Here is a 16,232-nt window from a genome sequence, read left to right as displayed (position 1 = left end):
TAAAGTAAATTGAATGTAAAGATTATGTATTATGTATAATGTAAAGTTTAACGCAAATTAAATTGACCCTTATCAATTCAAGCCATAACACAGAGAAAAAAAATGGCCTATATCAAATTGATCAAGTTTTAATAGTGAAAACAAGTATTTAAACATGCAACCAAAGAGTTTTTGTCACTCCTCTTTTCAATTCTTTAACCAAACAAGTTTTCCTTTGTTTCATTCTCTTAAGAGTGTCATTGAAAAAAAATTTTAAAAATGATGTTCTAATCCAAACATTAAATTGTTTGTGATTCCTTTCCAAAAGATATGTTTTCCAAGAACAATATCTGAAAACAAAGCAGACACTATGCATTGCTATTTATGTGGAGATAATAGATAGTGAGATTTCAGAACTATCATTTATGTGTCTCGCATCTTCCTCTTGGGTGTGAAAACTTAAATCACAGGTGTCATACTTAGGCTCACCCTTTCCATTCTCTTCTCCATGGAACTTGTTTACTTTCATATACCTGATCATTACTTTTAGCTTCAAAGTATTGCAAAAACATTTGTAGCTAGGCTAGCATTTGAAAAATAAAAAAAAAAAACAACAACAACACTAGCAGAACCCAAACTTTTAACCATAGTTAAAATAAGATAACGCTGTTGTGGTAACACAGGAGAAATTCACAGCATATGCAACCAGAACCCTAAACTTCTATTATAGTTAAAATCTGATATAAAAGTTACTGACAAATCAAGACCTACAGTTGAACACAATTCCTTCACTGATTTTTTCCGGTACTCTGCACTTGACAGAATCAACACTTGCAACTTGATACAAAGAAGAAAACCACAAGCGTTTTTGTCCCACTTTTGACGTGTTATGTGCAGGAAGTGAGGAGATTCTACCGACCATCTGTTTTTCCACAGTGATCTGGCAGTCAACTTAGGATTCATTTGACGCAAGAAGCTGGCTTTTCTGCATGTTCCTTAGTCTAATTCTTTTCTAATACTAGGTTAGTTCAGGGTTTGATAAGGATGAAAAGGAAAATAATTTTTACAAGGGAGCACTGATGACTCCTTTTTGGGTTATTTGATTGGAAGTAACTGGGAGGCTGTTTGAAAGATATGATTCCAAGATTCATCATTTATCTGGGCTGGAATTAGGTGTTTTCTTCTTTGGGTATGTTTGGCTAGAATTAAGTTGATGTCAAGTATGGGTTCATCTCCTAAATCATTTGAAGAGACACCTTCTTCATGCTTCAATGAAGATGAAAGGAACTTCTCTAATTTTGCTTTATCTTCCTTTGCTTTTGTTAAGTTACCACTAATCCAAAAAGATAAGCTGACTGGAAGTTGGCCCAATTATGCATATCAAGTAAACACATATCAACAGCTTTCACAAACTCCAGCTTTCTACATAATGGTTCTGAACCATTTGGTTGCAATATAATAAAATGAGTTTTCGAGGGAAACATCAAGATATTGATTTTTCAATGTAATCATCTTTAAGTTTTGCAGTTTCACTATGGGCGCATTGGCAAAAGAGCTGTGTTTCAATCCCACATTTTAACATTAAGTTGAGATAGTGGTGCTTTTCTATTTCAAGGATTTCTATTACTATTGAATATCTTGTCATAAAACAGTCAATAATATAAGGTCCGTTAAGATGGAAAGAACTTTCAATATTTCCATAGAAACATGAAGAAAATCCTGAACCGGTGTGGCTTAAGTGTTCATCAGCAATGTCAATTATTCCAAAACAAGAAATGTAAAATACTATATTTGTGTATTGATTTAACATGCATAGCTGGGTGGGTCCAAATTCTAATGACAGGCTTTTGGAATTTACGGTAACTTAACCTAGTACCAAAGACTAATTACCTAACTCATTTTATGATTAAATCCTGCGAAACCTAATTTCAACTAATTTATTGTGCAACATGCATAAGACCCAAATTTTGTTTTGTTATTGGACTGGCCAATACCTTAGCCGAATATTAAACATAATTTAGTTCTATTGATATGATACGCATAATTGGGTCTATTTCCTAACAACTTTTGCAATTTATGGTAACTTAATAAAGAGGACCACTATGCAACTCCTAAAATAGCTTCATTTTGGCAGTCTTCACAATGCATATCAGTAGTAACTATACTCTACAGCTCGCTACCCTTTGGATTTTATTTCTTTGGACTAAAAAAAATCCTCAGGTTACAAATCTACAAGGAAATCTAAATAAAAAAATTCAATGAAGCAAGCTATTAAAATGAAGAAAGCAGACAAACAAAAAAACAAAAAGAAATTACAAGTGACATGGTGAGCAAGAAATCATAAAATGAATGCTTTTCAAGTGATCCTAGGTTGTATCTGATAACCACAGCAAGAACTTTGCTTCAATGTTACTACATGACTAAATTTCACACGTCTAATTAATTAAAAAAATTGTTTACCCTTCAACTTCCAAAATTTAGTAAAGGAAACCAACGGCACCACAAGCACAGAAAAGCATGTAACTACCTACAGTTATCCATCAGCTTCTTGAATATATGAGCAAGTATGCATAAGTACATGTTTATAAAAGCAAAAGAGAATATGGGAAAGATTGGCTCTATATGAAATGAAAATATATAAACTTTTCTTTACCAAGGGACTGTAGCTCCTCAAAGTCATTGAGATATCGAGAGCTTGGGAGAGAGGTATTCGCCCCTTCAGAAGCAGGTGTCCAAAATTGAGATATTTTTGATGAAACCTAGATTAATTTAGCAAAACAAACAGGTATGAGAAATGCAAATCAAAAGTTAGAAACCAGATTTTAGATTCTAGGGAATATTAAGTAAAGCGAAGCCACCATATGTTGCTTGAAAGCATGATCAAATGTTTTGTTAAAGAGAGGAGATGGTTTTGAAGCTAAATCTCGTGCCCATTCTGATAAGATCTGAAAATAATATCAGCAAAAATTAGGATATGGACAGAAGAAGACTACTTTTGTTAACTAAATTGGTCAAGATAACCTACATACCCCTAGATTATACAGTTCTGTGGTTACTTGTTGCAATGCATCAGTTAATGGTCCTTTAGAAGTGCAAGCAAGGCGCAACAGATGAACCTAACAAACCAACATCTAGGATACATAAATTACATACTCCATGTGAAGAAAAGATTAAAGGAAAGACAGAGAGGGGAAGAGCAGGGGGAGTTGAAGATATACCATAATCAAATCCTTTTCTGTAGTTTTAGATACTTGATTATCGGCTAAGTAAGTAAAGGACAGTGACTCGGAACCTTCAAACTCAGCATCATCGGTAGTTTCCTCCTCGATAGGAAAACCCTATGAAAGCATATAAACAATTTTTTTTTTACTGCTTTTTCAACTTCAAATTTTCAAATTTTCTTTTGTTTTCTTTAAAATTGGTTCAAAAAATGAAAGTTGGTTTTGCAAAGAGCCTAAAGGTAGTTCAGTTTCCATTCCCCAAACTGTTAAAAAACAGATATCATTTTTTTGTCCTTTCTTTTTCATTGGCTCGCTATTATCTTTAGTAAGAAATTTAAAAATTATTAGTAAAAACATAAAAAATAAATATCAAAAGGAGAGAACAAACAAAACTTATCTAACGATTATCAATAAAAAGATTCAAACACATAAAAATAAATATCAAGAGAAGAGAAGATTCAAATGCAAAATGTAACGATTATCAAAAAAAAGATCAACAATGATCTACAAGAATAGAGAAAAATCCAAAGCTGAAGCAATTCTATCAGGAATTGTAGGTTTAAGAATTACCCAGTGTACTTGATGCGGGTAATTCTTAAACCCACAATTCCTGATAGAAGTGCTTCGGCTTTGGGTTCTTCTCTATCAAAGTACACAATTCTCTATCATTCAAATTTTTTATGGAAATTAAAGTTCCAAGCAATAGTTTGTCGTTTAAGTTCTGGTTCAAAGATTAACATGTCAAAGAGTGCGTTGATCCCATAGCTTCTAATGTAGGATATTCAGTGGAAGAATAGCCAAAGAAACATCTCAGCATTCCCATTAAGGGCAAAATGATTTGGTTTTTGGGATCCAATGGTAGCAAAAGTGAGCAGATTGGATAGTAGGAAAAGCACATGTTTATCTAGGAGACCGAGTCTTACTTTTCTGTTAAACAGTTTTTCCAAACATTCTATTTCTTTCCTTCTTTTTTTTCTTTTTTTTTCTTTTTCAAGAGTCTGAATGTCATTTCTAGACAGGCACGAAGAACATAGCAGATTTTATTGTGAGAATAGTAAGAAAGGTTTATGGTAGTCAGATCCAGTGCAAATTTATGCACTAGCATTAAGTACTTTCCACATTAATGCAATTTTATAGATTGAAACACGTTTATATAACCAGAATAACAGGGAGACGATAGAATTGTCTAAACAAGAAAATGGCATGTCAATGATTTAGTTATTTATCCAAAGATGCCATGATAAAATTTATCCATATCTACAAAATCAAGCTCAGCTCTTCTAAGGGTCAAAATATGAAAATAAATAGACGAAGGAAAGGAAGGAGACACTCTTTAAACATAAGATTAAATCTCATCTATGTTGGCTCTTGTCTCAATTTAGCTCCCAAACTGTCTTTTTTAAGCAATAATGACCTTATGTGGAAATAAGGATGGAAGGTAATGGGACACTTTTTGAACACAAGAATAAATATGTGTGGTATATATGAGACAAAATTAGTTTTAAGCCTCTCTATGGGCATCTACTTGAGGAATACTACTACCCATCAAGGTGAAAGGATATAATTTAGCAGAATTATTTCAGTTTCCTTCACTGTATTAGAGGATTTATCATCCCTCTTCCACAATATTTAAATATAGATTACATTAACTTTTCTGTCAAAACATAAATCGTAAATTAAGCGAGACAAGGTCCAGCATCGCTTACCTTTTCACCTTTGTCACCATTTCCTAACAACTTCTCCTGCAAAGATTCACTTGCATCACTAGAAGATAAGCTTTTATTGCTTTCTTCACTTTCTTCTTCAAGGGGATGTAATTTGGCAGTAGGGGAAAGTAATGAAGCTTGCTTTGTATCTTGTAACAATGTAGGTCTCACATGCTTCTCAAGATTCTTTTCCTTAACTTCATTTCTCAATTTTGAGTCATCCACTGTATGGGGTGGTACTAAAGTGTTCGTTCCACTATTCCCATCTATTCCAAAGCCCCAATTCCAGGACTCTCCTGAGCCACTGAAAAGGTCGATGAAACCGTATACAAAAGGTCCCCTTATGCTATTTGAAATTGCAACGTCCTGAAGAAACAATTGACTAATGCTATCTGTACTCGAACATGAGACCTTCCAGGAGAAAGGAATATAATAAGAAAAACATTGACCAAAAAATAATCAGATTCAATCAAGATAAACATGAAATTTCAAAGATTACAACTAACAAAGTTTCATAATAAAAACATGTGAATTTTTCTTCCACATTCTTTTATAGCATGTGTTGTCATGTATCATGTACAATTTTAATAAAATTTTTGTGTGTTTGCGTATATAATTCATACATGACAACTATACTTTTATACAATAAGGTTTATGCCTTTCATGATAAAAGAATGGTAACAATATAGGAAAAAGCAAATGCATATTGTAAAAAGATGAACTATGAGAATATTCATTCTGCCACTTTACTAAGCGTTTTGAGCCTTGTGCAATCATAAAAGTTGTAGGTTCAAAAGCCCCTAAAGGTAGTCAACCTTTCCTAACATTATTAGTTTTTATTTTCTTTTTCTTTTTTTTCTTTTTTTTTTTTTCTTTTAAGATAGCTCAAACACTCCAGCAATGCAAGAAATAGTTTTAACATAGCAAGGCTTTTGTGCGGTAGAAAACAAGAGAAGCAGAGTAAAAGTATTAGGTAATCTGTTGTCATTTGTTCCTTTTACACAAGTCCGATTTTCGCACCACATGTGCTTCTACATATGCTTTCACAGAAAAAAAAAACCTATTCGCTTACTAACCTCGTGAAAACCATTAAAAGCACAGAACTTGAACAACATTTTGTTTTGCTTTACACGTTACTTTTAAAACACTAAAACATTCCTTAATAACGCTAATAAACTTCTACAAACTCATAAAATATTAAACTATATGCACCATCAAAACACAAAATAAGAAGCACATATAAGGGCTTTGATAAAAACCTTAATTTTATTGAGGAAAAATTTTACATATAAGAGTTTAGGAAATCGTAAAACACGGTCAAGAAAAATAAAAATATTGGTACAAAAATACATCCTTCCAAGATGTAGAACTGAAAGAAACAAGAAAGAAGTCCATCATCTGTTAAAGTGTTAACAGACTCATCAAAACAAAGCTATGATAAGCCTTTCATTTAACAGATCTTTCAATATCTGTTCTCAGGAGATAGTATAAAGATGCAATTCTGTTAATGTACATAGAGAAAACACTGTTATCAAGGAAGCAGTCCTATATATGGAATGATTCAAGTGGACAATTACCTAGAAGAATTGTTTTTGTTAGTTCATAAAAAATATAATACATTTCTTTTATTGGTAAGGTTTTCAATGACCAGACCTGGTTTGAATACTTTGTAACTGTTCTTTCATTTTATTTTATGTTTCTTATCCACTAAAAAGAAAACTGTCAAATTGTTGTGAAACCAAACTTGATCAGGAACTAAATAGCTTGGTGACAAAATTTGAGTAACAAAAATATTGTATCCAAACAACTTGAACAATTAAGATGACAATTAAAAAGTAGACAAAACTTGTGATTTAAGGGAACTTACAGATGTTTGTGAGTGACCCACCGGCACAATTTCAGAAAGGAACTCCTGAGCAGCCTCCACTAAATTGAATATCATTACCCGTCCTTCTCGAGCATTAGAATTTGCCTGAAAGAGAACAAAAATCTAAACAAAAGAAACTCCATACAAAATAAAATGTTCGAAGCAATACTAACTGGCAGATTGCAAGCATGTGTAAAATGTAAAACATTGCTCATCTAATTTTGGTTTTGTTTCATGGAAAATGGACTTTTGGATAAATTTTTCGTCAAATTCTAAAATTTTGGGTGCATAAAAAGAAAATATATAAAAAGACTTGTCTCCATTTCGTAATGCTTTAGCATAGTGGAAGTGTTGTACAACTACCGCTCTGGACAAGCCGCAATAAAAAGCTATTATAAGTAATTAAGAATCAAATGGGAATGGAGGGGGATTATTAGTGGGTAAAAAAGTGTTAAAAGTCCTAGGAAAATCTATTACCCAAGGCTTTCTTGATTTTTACTTTTACCATTTTAGTTTTAGGAATGGAGAGCAAATAAGATTTTATCAAGACTCTCAGTAGAATGACTCCTTTCACGGATCATTTTCCCAAACTACATTAATTTTTCTAATGCACAGGGTTGTTTGTTCATGACCTTCGGTTTTCTTCTAAAGGTTGGTCAATTCATTTGAAAGTAAGTTTTTTTTTTTTTTTTTTTTTTTTTTTTTTTTTTACAAAATCTTGATAATAGAGAGGTGAAGGAACTCTCCTCATTTACATTTTTTTTTTTTTTTAAACAAAATCTCGAAAATAGAGAGGTGAAGGAACTCTCCTCATTTATTGAGATTCTACCTTACATTCCTTTCCTGTTTAAAATTAAGAAAAGATTTTGGTTTGGTCAAACCTCATGTGAAACTCAACGCTACTGGCATGCTTCAATGGAAAAGGCCAAACTATGTTTTACTTCCTCATTGGTACCATCTTTGCAAGATGACTAGAAAATCTACAAATCAGTTACTTTTGGAGTGTAAATTGATGTTTGGCATACAAAGTAGAGATTTGAGTTTCACAGACAATTTGGTTCTCCCCACTCCAACCCTTCCACAGAATCCCAAATCAATTGCTTTCACCTTTCAGTTTTGCAATCACTCATTTTCCAAGTCAGCATTTAGATATATGATTAATGTTATCAGCCTTTTTGCCCTTACAGTGATATACAAGGTTTCTTTCCTACTCACATCCTGCCTTCTCCTTTATCTTTCTTTTCTATATTTTCAGGTTTTTCCCCCACAAAATAGGGTTTTGAGAAAACCGTGTTAGGTAGAAAACATACTAATCAATCATTACTTTCCATTCCTATGTTTTGTAAGATCACAATCAAGGAGTGAACTATAACCTGATCATGAAGAAGAGATAAAAGCTTATCTGCATCATTTTCTGATAAACCTTTCTCAGGAGTAATCTGCAACTTTGGGCACTTGTAAGGATACCCTGGTAAGCACCTGATAGAGAAGAGAAAAGAACTAATAATAACAAGTAACATTAAAATATATAGATATAAATTACAAATTAGTATTCAGCCTAAGTCCACTAACCGAACCACAAGTAGGGCAGTAACATCCAGATCCTCAAAACCCATATCTTTTGAGTAAGGCCTGCTCAAATTTCATGAACAGTTCAATGAAGTAGAGTGTAGTGATGGATGGGAACGATTTCACTAGAAAATAACACCAACCTTATCTTAATCATAATTTGAGGGGCCGACCCAGAAACAACTTTACAGTCTTCTTGAAATATTGCACACCTGAACCATCAGAGCAAAAGAAGGTCGAAATACAATGATATTAAACTCTTCCAAACCAATGCTTATTACAAAATGCGTGTAAGTGACAAAAGTGTAAGCCAAGCAAGTAGCATAAACACATTTCACTTAAGCCAAGCAAGTAGCATAAACACATTTCACCACATCCAACCATGGAAGATTTAAAATATAATTTTAAAGGATTTAACTTATAAATAGCCAATAATGTATTTTCTTTAGAAACAGAGCAGAGGGGGCTGCAGACAAAAACCATCAAGTTCAATTTTAAAACTTGATAACTCTATCTACTAAATAAGGCTGTCTAGGAGTTCAACCCAGTGTTCATTCATAACACATTTTCAATGGACATGTGCTTAAATGTGGGATTAGGTAAAAATATATTCCAGATTATAGCAGTAATGCCAGACAAATATAGGAGTCTCCATTGTTCATAATCTACTTTTGACAGTAATTAGTTGCATGAATCATTTCCTGAACGACGTATACAAACAAATAAAGGGTGCAAAACTGGGAGGAGAGGTGTCCCAATAACTATTAAAAAAAAAAAAAAAATCCCAATAACAACATCAAGAGAGAAGTTTGAAACTTAATTCGTTAACCAGTAAATGAAGAACAGAGACAAAAACATTTGATACTATGAAACCGGCACAAATATGGATGTAACTCAGCCATAAGCTTATAAACCAATGGTTTGGATTTTAAAATAAAAAAATAAAAATAAAAATTCAGTGGTTCTTTTTGTTTATTCCTATAATATTATGGTTTTTATGTTAACTCTAGTTTCCTCATACTACAACAATTTAGTTGCTTTTTTAATGGTTTTGGCTTGCTCACTTATATTTGATCTAATTAGAGACTTGTACGATGATCCTGCCTCTAGTTCTTCTACTTCTTATTCTCCTTCTTTTTCCTTTTTCTTTTTCTTTTTCTGGTGTTGCATCAACCAGAATTCCTTAGCCAGAAATTCACAGCAAGACAGTTCATCACCTCGAATGTAATCCAAAATGTTGAATTATTGGGCCATTATATATAATCCACTTGTGCTTGTTTCCAATATTTCATCCAAATCTTCCAACAACTTTTTCAGCCTAAACTGCTTGTTAAAGAAGAATTTTTTTCCCGTTTCATTTTCCCACCAAAATTTGCCTACAATCAGTATTACTACAGTTTTTGGATGAAATTTCTTTTCGGGCTCATTGTGAGCTGCACACTAATTTCTTAACAATTAGAAACGTCCAACAAAAGCCTTCAAAAACAAAATCACTTTTAAGATGTAAGATTCACTTACAAAGCAGTGATCTCTTCAGAAAGAAGCTCATTATCATCCACACCATCATGAGCTGCATGATCTTTCAATGGCGTCCTTCCTTTGGCCCTTCTCCCACTCCCTCCTCCACGCTTCTTCTTTGAACTATGCCCCATTTTCAATCACCTAAATTTCACTCTTTCTTCAACCCCCGCAAGATTAAAAACCAAACACCAAAAACAAGAAAAACTTAAAATTTTGCAAAAAAAAAAAAAAAAAAAATTTCCTCCACAATTTCTTCAAAATTCCACCAACCCAATTCACATTGTCACCCACAAAAATTCATGATCCAAGGAGGAGTAGCAACTTCATCCCTGATTTTCCAACAGATTTCGAGATAGAAATCACAAAGTTTTTTTCCTGGGAAAATGAGAATTAAAAAAAAAAAAAAAAAAGATTCTGATAAACCTTGCGAGAGTTTGAAAATTGGAAGGGTTTTGGAAAACTTTTATTGGGCAGCTGACAAGGAATATATATGGCACCGTAATTGGATGGCCGCCGAAATTCGTTTCGAAACGCAGTGTTTGTTAGTAGGGTTGGATTCTCTACGCTGTATCCGCGTCCGATGAGAATATTTAACAGCAGGGACTCTGCCATGTAGAAGTTACAAGTTAAACAAGCCAATAATAATAATAATAAATTTTTTTTGGTAATAGTAATAATAATAATAATAAGATTTTACATTGATTAGATTAAACCGTTGACTTATGTTTTTGCTTTATTAATTTCTTCTTTTTTTCCCTTTTTTTTTTTCTTTTGAGGTTTTATGTAAATTTGATTGGTCATTAGATTCATTACTAGTGATAGACCGCCATAGTATAGTAATTTAATAATTGTCATCACATACAAAACTATAACTAAAACAAAACAAAATAAAAATATCAATCCCTCTTCCCCAAGTTATAGTTTAAAAAAAAAAAAAAAAGAGCACGCATAGAACAAAACAAAATAAAAACAAGATAAATTGAAGATCATTTCAAATTATTTTATAAAAGGAAGCATATTTTGATAAGCAATTTCCTACTTTCATTATAAAAACTAATATGGTAAGTCTAACACAAAAAGAAAAAAATAATTAATTAATTAAAAATTGTCTCACTTGTAATTGTCACCTAACTATAAATTTTTAAGAAAATAGATACAAGACTAAAAACAAAATAAAAGTACCAATTTGTAAATCATTTCAGACCATTTTATAAGATGAAGTATATTTTGATAAGCAATTTTCTTCTTTTTCATTGTAAAAGACATTAGTATGACAAACCCTGAGAAAGTTTGATTCCTTTGCTCCAGAAGAAGAAGATGAATTTGTCCAAGTGACCTGTTGAAGCAATGTCTTTTCCATCTCATGGCCTAACTTTAAAATGAACATAAGTTAAGTCAATAAGTGAAATATTATTAAAAAAAAAATGTGAAAATTACATCAAAGTACGAAATTTTAATAAAAAATAATTAAAAAATGTTAAAAAAATGTTTCATGTTAAAATTGGAAACATAAAAATAATTACAACAAATATGCTTTTAATTAATTTCAGCAAAAAAAAATATTATTTTTATTAAATATTTTTAGAACATTAAATATAAAAGGGATCTTTTAAATAAGGGTCTGATCAATAATGTATTACAAATTATTGATTTTTGAAAATTAATTTCATAAAATAAAAATGTAAAAGTTTATGTCTTTCTGTATTATTAAATTAACTCACAAGTTTATAGGTAGTTAATCAAGAAATTAAGGCATTATATCTACGACACAGACACATCATATTTTAGATTCTAGAAGGGATAAAAATTGATCTTTCACAATTAGTTAGGACCCCAAAATCTAAAAGATTATCCAAAAGAAAAGATTATCACAACTATCGCATTGGTCAGACCCATCAAATTCATTAGCTTTAAGGTTATAACATCCGCAGCCATCACATCCATCATATTCATGGTCTAATTGTTGCCATCATCACATTTATTATGTTTACGGTCAGCCCAATTCAAAGAATAGAAGGAAAAAATAAATAAATAAATAAATAAATAAATTTTTCATACAGAGAAACCACCATCAAAGAGCTGCAAGAGAATTAAGAGAGAAGATGAAGAAGGGAAAGTCAAATAGACGTAAATAAAATAAAATGATTTTGCTATTTATTGTTTCCCATAAAAGGTATCATAATTTTTCAAAATTTCACTTCACCTCACATGTATGTTTGATTTTCTTTTCATTTTTAACCCTCTTAGTAATCAAACTATTAGTAAGTAATTATTTGACTTCAAATAACATTTTTAATCTTTTTACTTATTTATATCTAAAAATTATGGTGTTATTATTATTATTATTTTTTTTTTTTTACTTCTTTATATCTACAAATTATCCACTTATTATTTTATTTGTATTTTTTTTTAAAAAATAATATTTAATCATAATTTCATTTTATAATTTTCATTGTCATAAATGTTGTGAAAAGAATGGACAGCAAATAAAGAAAATAAATATGAGTGATATTTATTAATGGGTGCTTTTTCCTATATAAAAAAATATATATATAGTTTTAAAACTGTAATTTTCAGTAAAATATAAAATTTAATTAAAATTTGATTAGCAAAGTCGGTTAATGGAACCAAAATAAAATGTCAAAAGTTATAGCAAAATTATCCAAAATATAAATGCATTTTTACAAAATAAATAAATAAATAAGTAAAATACAAAAAGTAAAGGAGGCAAAAGTGAAATTTAGCCCAAAAAATAATGTGTTATAAAATTGCTTTTCTTTATATCTTATGGTAACATTATACAATATATACATTGTCTGCCTTAGAAAAATAGTAATTATTAAACTTTCAAATAATTTTATAAATTAAAAGTTTTGTTATGTGATGGATTGGTGATTACCATCAAGTAGTTAATAGTTTTCTTTCCACATAAATATCTTTCTTCATAAATAATTTTATTTTTAATAATTTAGGATGTGAAATTGTTTATGCATCTTGTTTTTATGTATTATTTTCCATATTTTTGGATCTTCATTAATCAAATCTCTAACCAAATAAAGTTCTTTACAATATTTTTTATGCTACAATAGTATTAAAGGAGGCACTCTAGTCCTTAAGCTATACTGCATTACGCACTTTGGTTGTGAAACTTCTTTTATTTTTTTTATTTTTTTGGCATTTTGATCGTCCAATCTTACTTTTGTTGCATCATTAGTCTTACCAATTTCCATATAAAAACCTACCGTTATTAGGATGGTCCAAAATGCAATTTTGATAATACTAAAAAATAAAAAAATTAATTTTAGAAATTTTTTTTTCTATAATATATTTTTTTAAAATCTTAAGAATTTATATTTTTTATAGAAATTCATAATAAAAAAGGGTATATATGTTGCGGACCCCCTAAAATTTGGACTAATTACATTTAACCTCTCATATTTAAAAATTACAACTAGCTAATATCCTGTAAGAGGTGTGGATGACATTGATTTAGTGGATATGAAATTATATGGGAGGTTGAAGATTTTTTTAATTAAAAATATTAAATTGTATTCAAGTTAAACATTAGTATGGATAAAATCAGTCTAAAAAAAAATAATTTGCACATGCTCTAAAATCTTTTTAATTTTTTATTAAAAATGATAAAATATTTAAATATATATTATTTTTTAAAACATTTATTCTTAAAAAATTTGTCACTTACTAAATTTTCCTTTTATTCGTTCTTTTATTCACTATAACAAATTTAGTTTTTATTATTGTTTAAAAAATAATTAACATTTTCAAATATTTATTCTTTAATTTATATTCTTTTGATTTTTTTTAAAAAAAAAGACTTTAAGACACAATTAATTTTTAAAATATGGTTCTATAATGAGATTTTGATTTTTTAGATTTTTATTAATTTGTTAATATTTTTAAATTTTAAAGGCCTTGATATCAATTAAAATGCTAAAAAACAATTTAAGAAAACAATGCAGAGGCTGGAGTGAAGAAAACACAAATAAATAAATAAATAAAAATTTAAAAAAAAATAAAAGGGAAAAATTAGACCAGATGATGACTTGGAAAATGGATGCAGATTGAAAGAGAACTTAGAAGCAGAAAGTAACTAATTTGACCAAAAAACCAAAATGAAAAAAATATTACAGCCACAAATACATGGACATAAACGGAAAGGAGATAAAAATTACCTGTTAGTTTTTCCTTGGAGCCCAAGCGTAAGAAGCTTTTTGTAAACACCTGGCATGCAAAAAATACAATGGACGACAACCAAGCAGCAGATATTCTATCTGAGCTGGAGTAATCCAATTGGGCAAGAAATTGGCAAAATCAAATGGAATTTCAATTTAATTTTTTTTTTAAAGAGTTATCTAATTAAAGTCTTTTTTTTTTCTTTTTTTTTATTTATTTATTTTCTTTTCGGCGTCGGCGTCGGTTAGGCTAAAATGCCAAAACGGAGAAGAGGGTATTCAAATTACCGAAGGGCCTAAAGAAGTAATGAAAAGAAAGATGGTGGGAGTGGTAAATTTAAAACCCTTTTACATTCTTTTCCATCGGGAGCAAACCTAAACCATTTTTTTAATTAAGAGAAAAAGGGCAGGAGTTGTAATTTTAAAACCTTTTAAAACTATTTAGCAAAAAGTAAACCTTCTTCTGTTTTTTTTTTTTTTTTTGGGAGAACAAAGTCAAGAAATTCAAGGTTTTTTTTTAGTATAAATATATATATATATATATATAAGAGCATCGGATTCTCAAAACTAAAAAGCGAATGAAACTTTTAAATTTTTTTTAATAATATTCTTTATATTATATTATTTATTTTTATTTTTTCAATGGATATTTATTGTTATGTTTATTTTTTTTTCTGTTTTTTATTTTTAACAATAAATATTTTTAAAATATATTAATATAATGTAATGGTTGTAGAATTTAATAAGCATTAAATAATATTAATATAATATTAAAAATCAAAAATGTTTCTGGCTCTTCAAATTTGGAAAGGTAAACCTATTTTGTATTTTAAAACAAGTGTTTCAAACTCATCAAAATTTTTAAAATAAAAAACATATAATAGATGAAAAATCCCTTGAAATGCGCTAACAAGTGTTTCAAACTCACCAAAACTTTTCTGTAAAATGTTGCTATTACTTTTTGATGAACAATTGTCAAAAACAATTGTTTTTTTTTTTTTTTTTGGGTAAGAGTTATCAAAACAATTGTGGAAAAAACGTTAGGTTAAAATAACACTAATTATAAATAATGTTCTTTTTAATTACGTTTGGTAAATATATATATATATATATAGAGAGAGAGAGAGAGAGAGCCTCTCCTATGAAAACTTGAAGACAAATTTTGTCCAGAAAAATGATAAAGATGACAATTTTTTAAAAAATCATTATCTAATGCGTCTATAAGAAATGATAATTTTTCAAAAAATAATCATTTTTACCACTATTTTGGACGAAATTCGTTCAGGATTTTTTGCATATGAGAATTATTATTATATATATTCATATATACTTGATGGAATATGAATAGTCATTTCAAAGAATAAAATATAAAGAAAATGAATCACTGATCCTTTTCATTTGTTTAGTTATGTAAATGAATTAGATTTAATCATTAAGATAAAAAAAAATTAATTTAATTTTTTATATTTATTTACATTTATGTTTATGTTTTTTATATTTCATTAAAATTTTTGTTAAATTAAAAATATAATTTATTATTCTAATTTTATATTATATATTTTTGTATTTAATGTGATTTTTAAAATATTTTTATTTACATATTTTAGATAAATAATACATCAAATTTAAAATTTTTAATAAATCAATTTTATGTTTACCATATTTGGATTATAAAAAAAAAAAGTTTACCATATATTGGTCAAGAAATAACTATGTTTTAACATAGAAACTAATCAAATTTTAACATAGAAACTAATTAAACATTTATTTATTTAATCATAAAGAATAGTTATTCCTCTCATTCCCCTATTCCTGTCTATCAAACATGCCCTACATATTTTTAGAATAATGAATGTAAAACTCATCTTGTAAGTCAGAGCCTATTTGGTATATATTACAAAATGATTTTAAAAAATTGATTTCATAAAATGAAAAATAAAAAGTTTAGGTGCCATTTGATAGTATGGTTAGTTTTTAGTTTTAGTTTATGTATATATATATATATATATATTAGGAAAATTTTATGGTATAGATCACATCAAAGCCAATACTTTTTGAAAAAAAATATCAATTTTAGGGATGTCAATTTGCCCTGCACACCCCGAAAACCGTGGTGTACTGCCCCTAATGGGCGGTTTTTTCCTAAAAATTGAGACCGCCGGATGGGCTTGGGATA

General features: G+C 29.4%; 1 protein-coding gene across 7 annotated transcripts in view; it reads right to left on the bottom strand.

The window, feature by feature from the left end:
* The window catches only part of LOC107434870 (eIF-2-alpha kinase GCN2), a 28,244-nt gene extending 17,775 nt beyond the window's left edge, over positions 1-10,469 (bottom strand). For 2 of the 7 annotated variants that reach the window (XR_009638271.1, XM_025067684.3), the window contains exons 1-10: positions 9,861-10,469; positions 8,486-8,554; positions 8,346-8,405; positions 8,147-8,252; positions 6,774-6,878; positions 4,907-5,317; positions 3,198-3,317; positions 3,009-3,095; positions 2,838-2,924; positions 2,633-2,738 (exon numbers count right to left, since the gene is read on the bottom strand). Coding sequence is in view for 5 of the 7 variants with exons in the window: in XM_025067684.3 (XP_024923452.3) it covers positions 2,633-2,738; positions 2,838-2,924; positions 3,009-3,095; positions 3,198-3,317; positions 4,907-5,317; positions 6,774-6,878; positions 8,147-8,252; positions 8,346-8,405; positions 8,486-8,554; positions 9,861-9,994 (1,285 nt within the window). In the remaining 2 variants the exon portion in view is untranslated. The remainder of the gene's footprint in view (positions 1-2,632; positions 2,739-2,837; positions 2,925-3,008; positions 3,096-3,197; positions 3,318-4,906; positions 5,318-6,773; positions 6,879-8,146; positions 8,253-8,345; positions 8,406-8,485; positions 8,555-9,860) is intronic. The other 5 variants (XM_060815619.1, XM_060815618.1, XM_060815620.1 and 2 more) reach the window with 5 other exon arrangements.
* Positions 10,470-16,232: the final 5,763 nt, after the last annotated feature.

The sequence above is a fragment of the Ziziphus jujuba genome, chromosome 3 (genome assembly GCF_031755915.1).
Source record: "Ziziphus jujuba cultivar Dongzao chromosome 3, ASM3175591v1".
Classification (NCBI taxonomy): domain Eukaryota; kingdom Viridiplantae; phylum Streptophyta; class Magnoliopsida; order Rosales; family Rhamnaceae; genus Ziziphus; species Ziziphus jujuba.
This window is presented reverse-complemented; position numbering and strand designations above follow the sequence as displayed.